The 18,931-nt window shown below is 40.7% G+C and overlaps 1 protein-coding gene across 1 annotated transcript in view; it reads right to left on the bottom strand.

Annotated features, from left to right (window-relative positions):
• The window catches only part of LOC141344171 (structural maintenance of chromosomes protein 6-like), a 96,188-nt gene that overhangs the window by 11,238 nt on the left and 66,019 nt on the right, over positions 1-18,931 (bottom strand). Inside the window, exons 16-22 of the mRNA XM_073848959.1 lie at positions 12,770-12,884; positions 12,501-12,661; positions 2,578-2,713; positions 2,405-2,485; positions 2,158-2,328; positions 1,779-1,916; positions 1,552-1,697 (exon numbers count right to left, since the gene is read on the bottom strand). Of these exons, the coding sequence (XP_073705060.1) occupies positions 1,552-1,697; positions 1,779-1,916; positions 2,158-2,328; positions 2,405-2,485; positions 2,578-2,713; positions 12,501-12,661; positions 12,770-12,884 (948 nt within the window). The remainder of the gene's footprint in view (positions 1-1,551; positions 1,698-1,778; positions 1,917-2,157; positions 2,329-2,404; positions 2,486-2,577; positions 2,714-12,500; positions 12,662-12,769; positions 12,885-18,931) is intronic.

The following is an 18,931-nucleotide window of genomic DNA, read 5'->3' as shown; positions in this document are numbered from 1 at the left end:
AGAGCCCACAGAATGGGTGACATGTTATAGTGGAGAAACCGAATGGGGATCTAAGATTGTGTATAGATCCACAAGACTTAAACAAAGCAATCCAAAGAGAGCATTATGGACTTCCAACAAAGTCTGATATAATGAGTGCAATGAGTGGAGCATGTTACTTTTTCAAATTGGATGCCTCGTCCGTATTTTATCAGATGGTGCTGAATGAGGAAAGCCCAAAGCTATGCACCCCTAACACGCCATTTGAAAGGCATTGTTTCCTAAGGTTACTGTTTGGCATCAGCTCCTCCCCAGAAGTATTCCACAAAACTTTGCAGCAGCTTTTTGAAGGAATTGAAGGAGTAGGAGTCTTCATTGATGGTGTGGTAGTTTAGGGAGTTTTTACGAAAGACCAGTGATCCTAGAGACAGATCATAAGCCTCTCATAGCAATCTCAAAGAAACCACTGGGAGAAGTGCCACTTCGCATACAAAGACTCATGCTATGCCTACAGAATTATGATCTGGCCTTTGAGTTTAAACCAGGCAAGCACCTCATTGTGGCAGACGCCCTGAGCAGAGCCAGTTTGCAGAATAGCGCAAGCACTACACATGAAGATGTGCAAATTCACGTGGACTCTATCAAAATACAGATTGCAGTATCTACTGCAAAGTGGGCAGAGATAGCTGAAGAAACACAGAAAGATGAACATCTGAAGAGAATGATGGAAATAATTCATTTGGCTGAGGAAGGAATGTTGGAAAAAACCATACCAACACTTTCAAGGTGAACTGTCGGTGCTAGATGGAGTTCTGCTAAAAGGAACTAAAATTGTTGTGCCAAACTCTATGAGAAAAAAGATGTTAAAACTTGTGCATGAGGGGCACTTGGGAATGGAGAAATCTAAGAGCCGGGCACAAGAGGTACTGTACTGGCCGGGCATGCACAGAGACAGTGACATTAGTGCAGAAATGTGAAGTATGCCAGCAACACAGATATCAGCAACCTAAAGAGCCCATAAAATCACACGACAAACCAAAGGAACCATGGAGAAAAGTTGGAATGGACTTATTTCAGCTGAAAGACAAAGACTACTTGCTTATGGGCTATCATTTAAATTATTGCAAATTGTTTCTTATTTCTGTCCTAAATCAGACAAGGTGACTTTCTGTGGAGAAAGCAATGTTATGCAGAGGACTTGTTTGATGTTATAATTATGGATTTGTTTATTACAAACACACTTCACAAGTTAATTTCTGGACTGGGTTACTTAGATTATTGTGACTGTTTTTTTTTTAGTTTGGACTTTCATTCTGACTGCACCCATTCACTCAAATCTGTTCTTATGAGAAAGAAACAAGATGTAAGAAACAAACTCATCTACATTTGAGATGTCCTGAGGGTGAATAAATTTGAAAAAAAACTGTTTCTTTAACAGTCCTACAAAAAGTTTTTTTCTTCTACACATATATACATTTTATTTATTTATTTTGATTTTTGGGGTGAAGCACCAGCCAGATACATTCTTTTGACAGGCTTTATGAGATTTGCCTGGGGACTTTGTCTATGTACCTGACGATAGTGTCTCTGTCTCCATGTTGATGCTGATGTGTGTTTATCTTATGTTTGAGGCGGCTGATCTCGATGTCCAAACTCTTTGCTGTTTTCCTCACATCCAAGCGCTCGGGGCAAATTTCTGAGGCTTTTGCTATAGAAGCCTGTCAAAAATAGATTTAGTCAAACAAACGCAAATCTTTTCATATCTAGTGGATCAGGGTAAAATGCCAACATTTGCTCACCTGTAACTCTTGTTCCTTCTCATTCAGGTTCCTCTTGAGTGTCTCAATCATGTCCACATGGGTTTTCCGCTTTTCTTCATAGTGTTGCTTATGATGTTTACTCCTCTCTAACTTCTGATCACTGTTGCTCAATTGCTCCTACACTCAGTTACAAAAAACAGATCTGTTTACTAGGCAGGACACACTGATGAATAAGAATTTAACCTGTTGTGGACATGTTTCAATTAGTATTAAGTGAACCTGAAGCTCATGATCCTTATTTCAAAGCTTGACAGTCTGGCATTTGTAAACATTAGCTAAGAGGAATTAGGACTGTGGTGGGTAAAAGCTGTCCACTGAAGATGTTACACACACTTTTGAATAAAACTTCTTCTCTAACCTTAATGGGTTCAGCTTCCTCTGCGATGCTATTAAAAGCTTCCCTCTGCTGCCGGTAGAGCTGCTCGGCCTCCTCATATTCCTTTTTGTGTGTCAGCACCTGATTCCGCACCACTTCAAATCCCTCTCGACACACACTTATTCGGCTGCTGAGCTCCTCTAGTTCCTCTTCCTGAATACAGAGACATAATGAGACGCAGAAACCCACAGACACATTTATCATTAAAATTAGCAAATCCATTTGTTACCAAAGGTTTCAAGTCTTCTGACTGAGGTTCCTCAAAATTCTGCAATTCTGTCAGCTCTGCTTTGAGCCTCCGAGAAAGTTTCTGTTAGTCAAAAAAAAAACAACAACACATATTAGAAGACTTTCAGTTAAAACACTATGATGTGGTTTTTTGCACAGCTGGTATTTAATGACCTGGCCCGCCTTGCGGTCATCATGCGCTTTGCGGAGAAGAGTTTGGTGCTGCCTCTCATCCTCAGTGACCTCTTGCATTTCCTGCTGAAGGCAATCCAGTTGTGTTCTCTGGGCATGTAAAGCAGATTGCAAATGTCTGCAGAACAAAGGAAAAAAAGGTTTTGGTCTTTCTTGGTTGTTGATCAGCGTAATAGGAATCTGTCCATATAAATATCAATTCCAAATCAAAGACAACATCAAAATGAATGAAAAACATCCAAGTAAAATAACAAAATGGAGCATGTCACATGATCCTTTAGAACAGGGGTCCCCAAACAACGACCCGCCCCCACATTTGGACCGGCCCTTTAAACAATGCCAGAGACATATTTTAAAAATGAATTTTTAAATATATGTTTTAATTATATCATATCTGTATTTGATAATAAAGGTTGGCTTTCAAACTACAATTTCCCTCAGTAATTAACGTAGCCTAATTATTTTTGTTCAGTGCAAAGAAGTGGCTGTTTGTCTCATCTGTCAAGAAACTGTATCTGTGTTCAAAGAATACAATCTGCGCAGACACTATGAAACCTGCCACAGAGAAAAGTATGCAAGCTTGCAAGGCCAAATGAGAGCAGACAAAGTGTTGAAGCTAAAAAGTGTACTATCAGCTCAGCAGAATACGTTTGTACACCAAACCAAGTTGAACCAGTCAGCCATTTAAGCTAGCTTTCAGGTAGCTTAACTGATTGCTACCAATCAGGTAGGACATTCAGTGACAGTGAGTTCAGTGAGCTGGGTTTAGACTGGTCAAAGCTGACCAGCATCACTACTGACGGGGAACCTAGTATGGTTGATATGTCGAGGGGGCTTATAGGACGCATGAATGGAGAAATGATGAAAACTCTGATGAGATCAAGACTCACTGATGAACATTTGCATCAGTCTTTGAGACTGGCTGCGACAGGAATGGAACCTGACATTGGACTTCTCACCAGTCAGAAGCAAGCTCACAGTTCACACTAAGTAAATGTTTTGATTTTGAATAGCACTGAACATAAAAAAATGTCATTATGATGGTAATAAAGTTCATTAATATATCTTTAGAAAAGAAATGATCATTTGTCTGTGTAATGCATAAAATAATAAACTATTCTAGCATTCGAAGGTATAATAAATAGAGTTAAAATCATAATAAAATAATAATAATACTAGTAGTCACTCCTGCTTATGTAATTTTCTTTTATAAATCAACCCGGCCCCCCACTAAAGAAAGGAAAAATTATGTGGCCCTCTCAGAAAAAAAGTTTGGGGACCCCTGTACTAATTCCTTGGCTCATGAAGTCCAAAATTCAAAAATCGTAAGGTTTAATTTTTTTTCTTCTATTTTTAATAGTTCATAAAACCTACTTTTTCAAACTCGTCCTAGACGGTTTGTGTGATTTTTACTAAAACTGGCTCAGATCATCTTCAGACCATGCTGGCAAAAAGTTATGGAATTCAAGTTGAGTAGTCAAACCGTTATCAAAAAACGTGCAAACAAATTCTGCGTAAAGCACAAAAAAATGGATGTGAGGCTATATCTCCGCAACAGTTTGGAGTATTGAGACTAATCGTTGTGTGTCTTCGCCACAATGCCGTGACAGTATTAAAAAAGTTAAAGAGCAGCACCACCTTGTGGCCAAAAGATATAAAGACATTTCTAAACATGCTAATAATCAGGGTTTCTGCAGATATGAACAAGTGATATTTAAGAATTTTTAAGACCTTTTTAATACCACCTTATATCACCTAAACCTGTAATGGAAATACACATTATATTACATGCATATAATTATGTAATATTTAATGTGTTTAATGTAAAAAGTAAACAAAACTTCATGACAAAATGTATTATGATATACAGTGAACTTTTCATATCAGCAGATACTATTTCACACAAAATATCCCCATAAAAGTACCACTAGAGATATCTGGTGATGTAAACTATTTATTCTGAAGCAATATTTTCATTAGTGCTTTATTAGATTTACATCTTAAATCTGCATATTTGATTTACCTTTATAAAGGCCTTTTTTACTTTTGAAATGTATGCATCAGCTTTGAAATTACTACAATTTATCAATAAATTCTATATGACTGTTAGCAAAATTAAAAGTGCAATAAATTGTGTCATGAGATAAATGTTTTAAATACATTTATAAATATATAAATTAGAAATGTTGGGGTGGGGATACATACTTTTAAACATACTGAACTACCAGCAGGTGGCGGTAAGTCACTTAATGAGTGAGTTATTGAGTTATTTCAACTGATTCCAGCAAAATGCTGAATCATTTAGTGGTAAAATGCTGCTTGGAGAATGTGCTATACTTCTGCTGCAATCCTTGTTTGGAACTATTTTCTTTGGTGAAACAGAACAAAACAGTAAATATTTTGTCTAAAATATAAGTAACTACTTGACCAACTACTTGTTTATTGAACTAAAATTAATGTAACATTTGTAATCGTGAGAATTTTCTGCAAAAAGCTCCCTTGGTATATTACTGAACTATATCATGTTATAAATAAACCATACATTTTCAATTTTTACCTCAGTCTTTAGAGTTTCATTAGAGTGCTGTTACGCTCATTTGTTTTGAAGTCATTTGTTTTGAAGTCTCTCACAAAGAGGCCAGAAACACACTATCCATTATTAATCAATTCAATCAATTTATTAAAATAGGAATCTTTCTTGCGTTTTAATGCTTCGCTGATTATTTGTGTCACTTCAGTTTGGCTGTTTGTTCGGTCGGCAAGTAAAAAAAAATACATTTTAAAAGTATCTCAAAGGCTGGTGGTCAGCTAGCTCGACCTATATTTATTATTATTAATGAGAAAATTATATACAGAAAAAAGGTAGTTCGACCTGTATTCTGCTACTGTGATTCTGTCTGAAGACGCAGTAACTTCCGCAGGGGGAGAAAAAAATCTTCAGTTGTTAGCAACTGGCCTTAGATTAGATTAGATTAGATTCAACTTTATTGTCATTACACATGTACAAGTACAGGGCAACGAAAAGCAGTTTAGGTCTAACCAGGAGTGCAATAAGCAGCAAGTGCAGGATATAGGTATAATTTATAATTTATAAGTGCACTTATGGGAGATATGTACAGGGAGAAACTATGGAAATTATTTACAGATGAAAGTATTGTGGACATAATTTACAGGTGCTATTAACAATTATAATGTACAAATAGAGGAGCATAGTATAGGTTGCTATTAACTATAATCAGGAATTGCAGATTGATATGAACATAATATACAGGTAGTTGATTACTAAAGCAGGAATTAAATAATAATTTACAAATGTATAGATACATTTATCAAAAATGTACAAAATGTATATGTGCAATGCAAATGTGCATTTACAAATGTATATGTACAGTGCAGTGCAACAGATTAAGTAGTGCAATGGTAATGGGGAGAGTGTAGGGGTGTGTTGGGTGGGGGGGCAAAGGTGTCAGTGGGGGGCAGAGTTCAATAAGGAGACAGCTCTGGGAAAGAAGCTGTTCAGTCAGCTGGTTTTTGTCCTTGGGCTTCTGAAGCGCCTGCCAGAAGGCAGGAGAGAAAACAGTTTGTGGGCGGGGTGAGGGGAATCCTTTAGAATACTGCGTGCTCGACGCAGACAGTGTTTCTTCTGGATGTCCTCAATGGTTGGAAGTGGAGTCCTTATGATGCGCTGGGCAGTTTTCACCACCTGCTGCAGTGCCTTACGCTCCGCAACAGAGCAGCTTCCGTACCAGACACAGTTTGTTAGGATGCTTTCTATTGTGCAGCGATAGAAGTTCACTAGAATGGCTGAGGACAGCTGGTTCTTCTTAAGTGTTCTCAAGAAGAAGAGATGCTGGTGAGCCTTCTTGACCAGGCTGGAGGTGTTGGCGGTCCCGGATAGGTCCTCTGAAATGGTCCCAGGAACTTGAAGGATGAAACAGACTCAACAGCCATCCCGTTGATGTGGATGTTCACCAGTTCTTTTACACTATAACGTAATGACGTCATTAACGTAATTACTATCGTCCCGCCCGGGCCGATAAGTAAGGAACTGCTTTGTATTTAATTACATTGCATTTTGTGTTCAACTTGAAGGGGCTGATCTCCTATTTGCAAAGTTTACAGTAGTTATAGTAGTAATAGTGGACTGTATGTAGACATTTCCATTTCCATTTTATTTATTCTAATTTTATCTACAGTATATGTCTAATACTTTAAATATTTTTTGTTATTTATCAAAATGTTCTTTTGTGATACTGTTCTTGTATAGACATTTTTCACTAAAAGCTGTTTTGCACAGACATTCATTGCAGCCACTTTGTTGTTGTTCATTTAAGACTTGAAGGGGCTGATGTCCTATTTGCAAAGTTTACAGTAGTAATAGTAGTAATAGTGGGCTGTATGTAGACATTTCCATTTTATTTATTCTAATTTTATCTACAGTATATATTTAAAACTTTAAATATTAATTTGTTTTCTATCAAAATGTTCTTGTGTGATAACAATGTTCTTGTGTGGAAGTGTAAAAGCTGTTTTGCACAGAAATTCATTGCAGCCGGCTTTGTTTTTGATGTTTATTTGTGAGTAGGTATTGTATGAATAACATAAGTCAACGTAGCTTTACACATACACACACTTTGTACTAAAGGTAAATCCAAAATAGGTATGTCACTGTCTAAGCAGAGGGATGTTGTGCAACCCTATGGAATATAGTCCACACATGACAAATGAGGTAATAATCAATGTTTCAGAATAATTCAAACTCAGATATTGGTGTGTGATATCTGAGTTTTAATTATTTGACTACAAATCTCACCTTATCATTCCTCCCAGTGATTATTTCTAGGATAAACTGAGATGCCCCCAAGCTGGCTTCTTAAAACTGACTAAATATTTAAAAAGAGCAAAAAGAGCCGTTCTTTTGAACGGCTCTTTGAAAGGAACGGATCGCCAAGATCCGGATCCCTTCAAAGAGCCATAAATCCCATCACTAGGTAGGAGCACTTAATTTTGAACTCTCATTCTGAACTCTCAAGTGAATTAGATAGAATAATTTAACTTTTAAGTCTAACTATTGCCAAAATGCAACCTGGGCTGTTTTTTTTTTTTACTGTAAACAAGACAAACTTATATCTAAAAGCATAATTACGACAAACGAGCCGTTTTTGAGATTGACCGTGATTTCGTTTTGTGGTCAATGGTCGGTGAATGGGAGTACTAGGGGCATAACTTTGAGTGCATCAATTGATATTTTTACAACACTAAGAAGGCTCGACACACCATGAAACTTTGCTCGAAAGTATTGCCTGGGTCTCTACACATGAACTCAAACATTGAGAACATTGTTTGTGTACACAGAGTTTACTAAAAAGAAAGTTTTTGAACAACTCACTTTCACTGTTTGGGTTTCCACTCGCAGCCGTCTTGCCAGTCAAGAAGTGTCGATCTCCAAATGCCAATGAATGGACTCCATAGGACGAAATATTAGGCTTATATGAGGCTCTTTTTACAACTAGAAGGTTAATATTGTTTTTCACTTGTGACAAAACAATGAATTAGCCATGCATTTATATGGAAATATGCTTTAGGAGCTATCCATCTTTACTTTTCTCGCATTCGGAGATCGACACCTCTTGACTGGAAAGACGGCCGCGGGCGGAAACTCAAACAGTGAAAGTGAGTTGTTCAAAAACTTTCTTTTTAGTAAACTCTGTGTACACAAACAATGTTCTCAATGCTCGAGTTCATGTGTAGAGACCCAGGCAATACTTCGAGCAAAGTTTCATGGTGTGTCGAGCCTTCTTAGTGTTGTGAAAATATCGATTTTGATACGCTCAAAGTTATGCTCCTAGTACTCCCATTCACCGACCCTTGACCACAAAACGAAATCACGGTCAATCTCAAAAACGGCTCGTTTGTCGTAATTATGCTTTTAGATATAAGTTTGTCTCATTTACAGTAAAAAAAACAGCCCAGGTTGCATTTTGGCAATAGTTATTCTTTAAAATGGACAAAATTGTATATTTTTCCGAAATCTTCATTTGCCTTTTTTATTTTTAAATATTGCAATAAATATCGTATTGTGGACTTATCACTTATCGCGATATTACCATATAATAAGATTTTAATATCATTACCAGAGTGACGGAAAAATCTGACTTTGACAGATTACACAGAGGGTGATCTAGTGTAATTATTAGCTGTAATTCTCACCCCTGTCCAGTTGGTGGCGAGTGCGCTCCAGCATGGCAACAGAGCACTTGCTACAGAACTAAAAAGAAACTGTTACTAATCCTTTGCCTTTTGCTATGTGTTTGATTATGCACAGGCGCAATAGTACTAAGAAGCTACAACGATCTATCATGCCACATTAAAGAGCACCAAAACGGTATTTATTGCTTGAATTTCCTAATGAAATTGAATTTGAAATTTGAGACTCATTACGATTTATTGGATGGGAGGCGCACTATGTACTTGTTAGTCATCAACTGAAAACAGCATAGACCAAAAGATCGACTGGGATTTACTGATCAATATTGCTCAAATCTGCTCAAATCAATGTCACTGCGGGGTGTGGTGTTGAACATGAAAAGTTAAGCAGTCTCATCTGCTCTCTTCAACATATTAAAAATTAAAACGTGAACAAAAATAAATGCCATTAAATGTGTTATAATTAAATTATGAAAATTAAAATGACGAGTGATAAGGCATTATGATGGAATTTTTATGACCATGTCCATCAAAATGACGGGCAATGTAACAGTGTAACGCAACCTCTGATCATTACATACATAATATAAATCATTCTATTTTGATGATTTGATGCTGAAGAAACATTTCTTCTTATTATCCCCCACATACAATGTGGAAACCATGATTAATTTTTTCAGGATTCTTTGATGAATCCAAAGTTAACAAGAACAGCTTATTTGAAAACGTCTCAGGTTACGTATGTAACCTCAGTTCCCTGAGGGAACGAGACGCTGCGTCGAACGCTATGGGGAATTGCCATTGGCGAGCCTTACTCTGAACGTAGTCTGTAACCAATCAGATGACAGGAGTGACATCACAGGCGGGGTGACGTAAGCTACCAGGAAGTATAAACGCACGTGCGTTGAAACCGGCGTCAGCTTCAAGGAATGAAGTGAAGCGCGGCAGGGATGCAGGAATTATGGTTATATGTAACCTGAGACGTTCCCTTTCATGAACGTTGAGCTGCGTCGAACGCTATGGGGAACGAGATGCCCACGCCCCCAGAATTCCAAGTCCCTGTCTAGTGTCTGCTAGGACAAGGGTGGAAAGAGTTGTCTGGTGAACATGCCAGAACACAGAGAAAGTCTCCGCCTGGGGAAATTGCCAGGACGCGAGTGATATTACGCCTCTGTCTGGGGAACCGCCAGAACAAGAGGGAGAGAATACACCTCGGCCTGGGGAAACTGCCAGGACACGAGGGATAAAATATGCCTAGGAAATCACTAGGGCAAGGATGGTAATACACCTCTGTCTGGAAACTGCCAGAGCAAGAGGGATACAAGTAGTGCCTGGTGAACCTGCCAGGACACTGGAATATCTCCGCCTGTGAAAATTGCCAGGACACGAGTGGTATTACACCTCTGTCTGGGGAACCGCCAGAACAAGAGGGAGAGAATACGCCTTGGCCTGGGAAACTGCCAGGACACGAGGGACAAATGCCTGTCAAGCAAGGACAGAAGAGCCAGGAGCGGCTCGAAGGTGAGGACCAACCTGCAGCACTGCAGATGTCCTGGGTAGGGACACCTGCTAACAGAGCTTTAGAGGCAGCCAAGCCTCGAGTAAAGTGAGCCTTGACACCCAAGGGTGATGGCAGGCCAGAGGGCTCATAAGCAGTAGAAATGGCATCCACGATCCATCTACTGACAGTGAACCCCCTAGTTCCGCTATGGTACCGGGCGGAAAGACTAGAGGAAATGGTCCGCGGGAGATTGCCGCGGCCTGTAACACTGGCAGGGTTGGCTGACAGATCTCCTGAGGGCCCCGAGGAGGGGCGGCCACCATAAACTGTGGTGAACCACAAACCTCCCCAAGAGGGGCTGCCCTCATTGGCCCTGCACCTGCAGTAGTCAGAAGCCCCGGCCTGGAGTGTTGCTGACCCCGCCCTCTAGGTCTCACCGGAGGGGCACGGGCTGCAACGCTCCTATTATGAGCCTCTTTATGTGAGGAGCTGGTACACAGCTGGGGCTGCTCCCTTCCAGCAGCCCCGCCATAGTGTGAAGGCAAAGACCAGCCCTCTTTGACCTGAAGCCGTGTACGCCTTGCCCATCAAGCCTGAAGTTATTTTAGGCAGCCTTGAGAGCAAGGATGGAGCCTTCAAGGATGATGCCAGGCCGGGCGACAGATAGCTGACTAGCGTCTGTTCGACCCGCGGCATCGTCTTATAACCACGCTCGTCCAGCCCCCCAACATTACCGTAGTAAACTGAGGGGGGTTGGGGAACAAGCGGGCTGAAAATGGTTTCTCCCACGATCTAGACAGTTCAGTGTGCAGATCGGGGAAAAACGGAAGGCTCCGTTTTGGAAGTGCTGACTTAGTCCGCAGAAAACATAGAGTTTGCTATTCTGCGGCTCATCCTCTTCTTCAGCAGGCCAGTAAATATTTAATTTGGCTACCGCATTAGTCAGCACTTCCAACAGCTCCTCATACTGGGGCGGTTGAATACTTTCGACAACGCTCTCCACATCAACCTCCTCGGAGGAAGATAGGAGAAGCGTTGATGACTCTTCCTGGAAGGAAGGAACCACAGTGCGGGCTTCCTCATCCAGTAGGAGATCAATCGACCCGCCGGGTGAGGAAGGAGATAGGGGTTCACCTGTCTCCATTCCCTCTAGCAGATTGAGCTGCGAACCCCACGAGTGCAGCTGCCTCTCCGCCTCGGCGGAAGCGGGGCCAGACCCGCGAGGAACGCTGGTGAAGGCTACCTCCTCGAAGAGAGCCCGCCGGGAGTGAAGCACCGGCAGTGGAAGACGTTCACACTGCGAACAGCCAGCCCCCTCGAGGGCTGACTGTGCATGCTCCGCACCCAAGCAGACCACACACAGACTGTGTGTATCCCCACCAACAATAAAACGTTGGCAGGGAGGAACACACTGTCTGTGAGGCTGCTCAACCGCTTTAATTCCCTATATTGGTTAACATATCCACTCAAATAAAAGTTGTGCAAACTGGCACAGAAAAACAGTGGATATGTAACAGACAGACACACAGAGCGCTTCCTTGAATGACAAAAGCTGACACCGGTTTCAACGCACGTGCGTTTATACTTCCTGGTCGCTTATGTCACCCCGCCTGTGACGTCACTCCCGTCATCTGATTGGTTACAGACTACGTTCAGAGTGAGGCTCGCCAATGGTGATTCCCCATAGCGTTCGACGCAGCTCGACGTTCACGAAAGGGAACTTATTTGAAACTGCAATGTTGCAACATTATAAATGACTTTATTATCACTTTTAATCAATTTAATTTGTCTTTGCTGAATAAAAATACTAATTTTCATCTTAAGAACGTGAAGTGTTGCTGCTACATAGTGGCTAAATGGTTGCTAGGTTGATCTGGGTGGTTAGTTAACTAGATAGACAGACAGTAATGCGACTATAATAAAATGTTTCAGGCATACCACCAGACCGTCTGTTTATAATTGTCTGTTGCAGTCTGTCATCTGCTGCTTTAAATGCTTGAGCTCCTTAAAGTTGTCTGGAATTTTATTGACATAATTAGCTGTCAATGTTTTCATTGTTCCATCAGCTGGAAATAATCATTCTGAAAGTGATATCATTCTTAAAAAAAAAAGACCTAAAATGTGGTAACCGATTGATATATTTTTGTTGTATTGAAATGAATCAAAATATCTCGAAATGAATTTAATATTTTTAAACCTGATCTCCTCTTCGACATCTCCGCTAAGGTAATGTGCTCTGTCCTGTTCAGAGGAGTAGTAACGGTTATAGTAGACCTGGTCCCCCTCACGCGTGAAGGCCTCCCTGCAGTTAAGTGGTCGATCTCCACACTGCATGACTCTTCTCGCATCTTTAGCGTTCTGTGGGAAAATCAAAGCAGAGATGAACAGAGCTCTTCACTTCCAAGGATGTGGAAACACGTTATGATCAAACAAAGAAAATGCTTGTGGGCCTCCTCATGGTCTTACCTTGATGAGCAGAATGGTTTCAATTCCCCTCATGTCGATCAGGCAGTTGGCCACAACTGGATTCTCAATATCAAGTGCCTGGAGCACAGTTGGATAATCAGGGTGATTGACAGCCCTGAAAACAAATACAAAAATATTTAATTCAACCTTTCAGTCATACAGATTTTCTTTAGTGCTTTGAGTGACAAACTTATCCTGGCTATAAACCAAGAAGCTAAATATGAGCTGACACTTTCTAAGTGACATTAATAAGAAAAAAAAATCAAGTCGGTGGTCAACCTTTTTTTTTTTTTTTTTTTTTTACAAAACTTTAAATCTACTGTGGTAAATGTGGATTGTGGAACATTTTATTATTAGCTCTTAAAGAGCAGGTTATATGGTATTTTAAAGTGTCCTAATATTTTGTTAGAGTCCACTACAACAGGTTTAAATGCATCTAAGGTCAGAAAACATTGTAATTTTCTCAGAATATACATATTGTGTATACAATGCAAGCAACTCGTGCCCACAGCTAAAGTTTAGCTGATTAACTGTAAACACTTCACAAAAACAATGTTCTTTGTCATTCATAGTCACAACTCTATTCTTTATTATTAAACAAAGTAATTAAAACAGTCTACATTAAATCAACAAATTGTTAGGAAATAGTGGTTCCATTCCGGGAACTCAAGCTGCGTCCGAAAACGCTATGGGAATGCCTGCAGCGAGACCACACTCTGAATCACATGTGTAATCAATCCAATGGAAGGACGAGACCTCATGGGCGGATGATATTGCGAGTTATCTGTGCCCCAGCGCAGCATCGTCTTTAAAGGCTCTGATCTTGCCCATCAAGCCGCTGCATACGACCTCAGTGCTTGTGGGCAAGGGGTACATGGCAGCAGTTCAGGCTGGTGCATGCTTGCATACTGTGCCACTGTTGCAAGCATACCAGACCGACCTGCTTAAGGAGTTGGATGAAGGCGAGGAAGTTGACATAAACAAACTGCGTTGTACCGCTGATTTGGCTCTCCGTGCCACCAAAGAGGTTGCTTGCACCATCTAGCCATCTAGTGGATGCAGCTCTGGCTCCGCTGTGACTCCAGGGCATTTGCATACTAAACTATATTAACGATTTGTTGATTCTATCTCATTCAGAGAAGTTGGCGGCTCGGCACTGAGATGTTGTTCTCGCTCACATGAGAGTGTTGGGGTTAAGACTGAACGCCAAGAAGAGTGTGCTGTCTTCATTACAGAGAAACCACTTATCTAGGCATGGTGTGAGATTCAACCACGATGCAGGCACGTATGTCACCTGCTTGAATCGAGTCGAGCCTCACAGCAGTCACAAGAGTCAAGGAAGGCCAGTCACTCACTGTAAAACAGTTTCAAAAACTGCTGGGTCTGATGGCAGCTCTGTCCAATGTGATACCTTTTGGCCTGCTGTACATGAGGTCCCTACAGTGGTGGCTCAGGACCAAGGTGTTCTCTCCGAGGGGAAACCCGCTTCGCATGATCAAGGTCACACAGCCCAGTGTGACGCTAGTGACGGATGCATCCCTCACTGCCCGCAGTCGGTGGAGTGGTCGCCATCTCACTTGGCACATGCCTGGAGCTGCCTGGATATGCTGGCCATGTTTCCAGTTCTGAGCTCTTTCTCCGGGACCAGAGAGATCGCCATGCATTGGTTCGCACCGACAACACAGCGGTGGTCTATTACATCAACTGCCAGGGAGGTCTGCGTTCGCACCCCTTGTACAAGCTGGCGCACCAGATCCTTGTGTGGTCCCAGGGCAAAGTCCTCTCATGTCCCTGGGCACTTGAATGTGGGAGCAGACATCATGTTGAGGCAGGGGCCGAGGCCCGGAAATGGATGCTTCACCCTGAGGCAGTGAAGCAAATTTGAGAGTGTTTGGTCCAGCTCAGGTGGATCTGTTTGCGATGAGAGAGAATGCTCAATGTCCCCTTTGGTACTCTCTGACTCATCCAGCTCCACTGGATGCCATGGAACAGACGTCAAGTACCTCGGCAGTTACCGGGCAGTTAACTGGGTCGAGCTGGCAATCTCCACACCATGAAGTGAAAAGTCTCCACTTCATGGTGTGGAGATTGCCAGCTCGACCCAGTTAACTGCCCGGTTGGTACAGTGCTGGAGTTCTTTCAGGCTTGCTCCTCCAAAAGGTTAACCCACTCCACCTTGAAGGTTTATGTGGCGGCAATTTCGGCCTACCGCACCCCTCTTGGTGGCATCTCAGTGGGCAAGAACCCCTCTTGTTACCCGACGCTGGGTCCACATGTGGGACCTCGCTGTGGTACTTGACGGCCTATGTAGGCCTCCCTTCAACCTATAGAGGACATTTCTGATCAGTTGCTTGCCATCAAGACTACGCTGCTTCTAGCACTTACTTCCCTTAAGTGGGTTGGGAACCTACAAGCTAGAGCCCTGCGCGGGACTGTTTTCTTCATCCCGCTCCCGCCCGCGCCCGCCGAATTTCTGACCATTACCGCCCGCTCCCGCAACGTGTGTGTTACACTCCCGCCCGCTCCCGCAATATGTATGTCCACTCCCGCCCGCACCCGCAAAACTCTGTGAATTTATTCCCGCACGATAATAGAAATGCATTGATTTTGCCTCTTCTCCCGTCCCGCAGGGAAAAAAACATATTTGAATTGCTGTTATTAAAGAGATTCATGTTTGTTTCTTTCCCTGGCCTGCATGTATTTTGACAAACTGGTAGGGAATAGTAGCCCGGGCTATCGGGGACATCTAAAACGCTTAGGCTACCGACTTCAAGTACTTTTTTTTCACGTAATCGCCGTATGCAGCCAGAGGAGGGAGCGCCGCGCCACTCATTACAACACACAGACTAACCCAGCGCGTTGTGCTGTAGACAGGCCGTTAGAAGTACAGAACGGATTTGCATCGGGCGAGGGAAGAGGGAGGGCACTGCGAGGCAGCCCAAAATGGACGGAAGAAAACTGGACAGGTTTTCCCGAAACCCCCTCTCGAAATCCCCCTGCAAAACAAGTTAAGCTGTCCAATGAATGGAGTTGCACTTTACCTTATTGGAATACCTCCGTATCCTGAAAACGAAGTAAGTGCAAGACTTTTTTCCTCACTAACGCAAAGCGCGCTGAGCATCCCGATCCCGCAGTGCTTGTTTATAGCCGCCCATTCCCGCCCGCAGCAAAGTTCAAACCGCCCGCTCCCGCGAGATTTGCGTTGGGTCCCGCGGGACCCGGCGGGTCCCAATCCCAATGCAGCCCTCTACTACAAGCCCTTACGGTGGCTCCATCTTACCTCGACTTTTCCCCAGAATGGTTAGTGTTTCTTTACCCTTGTGCGGGGTATGTCCCTAAGGTAGGGATGTCCCGATCAGGTTTTTTTGCCCTCCGAGTCATTTGATTTTGAGTATCTGCCGATACCGAGTCCCGATCCGATACTTATATAATTCATAACAAAAGAAAAAAGAAGAGCGAAGAAACTGATCCAGGATGTTCCTTATTTTTTATTTAATTCACCTTATTTTAACATTCAACAACTAACAAACAGACAAACAGAGCACTTCTGTGAGGTAGCTTGAACAATCAAGTAATAAATTACAGAAATTCTTCACTTCTGGACTTTAGTGCAACAGTAAATATAAAAAAAGTCTAATATAAAAACTAGGGCTGTGCATTATGGACAAAATAATCATATTGCGATTTTTTGAAGGAATATTGCGATTGCGATTTTATTTGCGATTTTTTTTTTTCAAACAAGCTACATACATACATTCTAAATGTATTCAGTGCACAAGAAGTGGATAACAAAACATTTCACCATGAAATAACATAGTATTAAGTTTAATAAACAAAACTGTAGTAAAATTGTCTTTAAAACAGACAACATAAAATAAATAATCCATTTTAATTTTTTCCCGGTACTTTAGCCTACTTTGTGCAATAACGAATACATTCATTTCAGTGGAAAAATAAGTCCAAAACTCTCTATTTTAACATTTTGAGGGTTCTAAAATCTTTTGCTTTTTTTTTTTTTTTAATTTAGAAATTCTTATGTGTTTTAATTTTTCTGATAATGAAAAAGCATAAACATTTATTTATTTTTAATCAAATGAAAAATAAACCCTTTTAATTTTTGTCAAACAAACAGAAATTTACTGTTAAAATCAATGTGTGGAAGAAAAATTATATTCAGTTTAAAACGTTTAAATAATAATTAAGTGGTTAATCTTGTTGTAATTTTTTTTATCATATATATTGTTTTATGTAAATTATTTAAATAGGAATATATAAACACCTACATCATACTGTACAAAAGTAATACAGGACTAATATTGTTCTGTTACATGTTAAACCGTACTTTTATTTTGACAGTTTGACGTGAAGTTTCTGTGTGTATATGATGCTAGTTTTCTCAAATGAAACGGTAAAAGTGAAACTCACAGCAGCGATTTGGCGATTGAGTTTATCTGTTCACGAGAGATGCAAATGCCAAAAATTAGCGGGAGCGTCACGTGTGCTTCAGTCTGCATATAGTAAAGAAATAAAACGCGTCTCCATCATTCATACAAACAGAAGCAAACGGAACATGCAGGATTCATATTAAAACGGTCTTTTTGCATTTCAGTTTTCACAGACACTAGTCCATATCGCGATTTGAATTAAGTGACAGACCAACTTTTGATTTATTAATCCAAAAATCGAAGAATTACGTGGCATTCCGCGCTATAGTAGATTAGGTTTTTATGAATGGAGTCCGCGATCCAGTCCGTGTTTTCTTGGAGGAGACATTGTAATCATGCGACCATGAAGAGACAGAAACAGTGGCGGACTGGCCGTCTGGACGTTCTGGAGAATACCAGAACGGCCGCTGCAGCAGGACAGCCGTCGGCCTCTCTGCAGCCGTCAGGTTTTTTTTTTCTTTTTCTTTTTTTTTTTTTCTTGCTTATAATTTACTGTTGTTCCATGTCAAGACCGATAGGTGGCAACAATGTGATTGGATAGATGCGCAAACTCACTCGTCAAGTGCAGATTGGAGAAAAAAAAAATGGATACTGCAGGGCAGTGTTGTGCCTGAACGAGTTCATTGAACGATCGTTCATGAACTCGTTCATAATTTGGGTGAACGTGAACTGAACGTGCTGTATATCTGCCTGATGAACGTGAACGTGAACGCGCTCATTCTGGCGTTTATGAACGTCGTTCTCTCGTAGTTCAATTTTGTTCTAGAGAGTGCCAGATTTCCATGGAGCCAGGCAAAATCCCGGCTATAACCACGGACTGTACAATATCTACGCTACAACCGCTACAACACAATCTAAAACGGGCCTTATTATATAGGGAGAAAGACGGCAACAGCAGCCACCACAGAGTCGCACCGCGCATGCGTCATCAAATTGCGAAGAATGAATGGAGGCAAAATCCGATGAAGGTAGCGGGTACTACTTTATGAATGAAACGTCATATGTCCACCGAAAATAATTTTTTAATTTCTTTCTTAATTCCTCATTAAAAAACATTCAAGCAGCACGTTCTTCCTCATGTTTCTGAGAATATACTGTAGGGTGAAAGTAAATGTTTGCTAATATTATAATATTTTATTACTTCCCTTGCAAAACAGGTAATAAAATGTTACACTAGCGTTCAAATGTTTAAGACTTGTCTTTAAAGAAGTTTCTTATGCTCATCAAGGCTGTTTTTATTTGATTAAAAATACAGAAAAAAAGTAATATTGCATGTTTTTACAAATAAAATAATGTTGTTGTTGTTGTTTTTTTAACATACTTTAAAATAGAATTTATTCCTGGGATGAAAAGCTGATTTTTGTTTATGAGCTGTTACTCCAGTCTTACGTGTCACATGATTGTTCAGAAATCTTTCTAATATGCTGATTTATTATTAGAATGATCAAAGATAGATAACCGATTGTGCTGCCAAATATTTTTTTGCAACCTGTGATTTTTTTTCCAGGATTCTTTTATCAATAACAAGTTTAAAAAGTACAGTGTTTATTTAATATATAAATATTTTCTAACAATCTAAATGATTTATTATTAACTTTTAATAAACTTTTAATTATTAACTTAATACATCCTTAGTAAATAAAAGTATTAATTTCTAAAAAAAAAAAAAAGAAACAATAAAAATTTACTGACCCCAAACTTTTGAATGGTGGTGTAT

The sequence above is a fragment of the Garra rufa genome, chromosome 10 (genome assembly GCF_049309525.1).
Source record: "Garra rufa chromosome 10, GarRuf1.0, whole genome shotgun sequence".
NCBI classification, from domain to species: Eukaryota; Metazoa; Chordata; class Actinopteri; order Cypriniformes; family Cyprinidae; genus Garra; species Garra rufa.
Note: the sequence above shows the minus strand (reverse complement) of the source record. Positions and strands in the feature narration are given on the sequence as shown.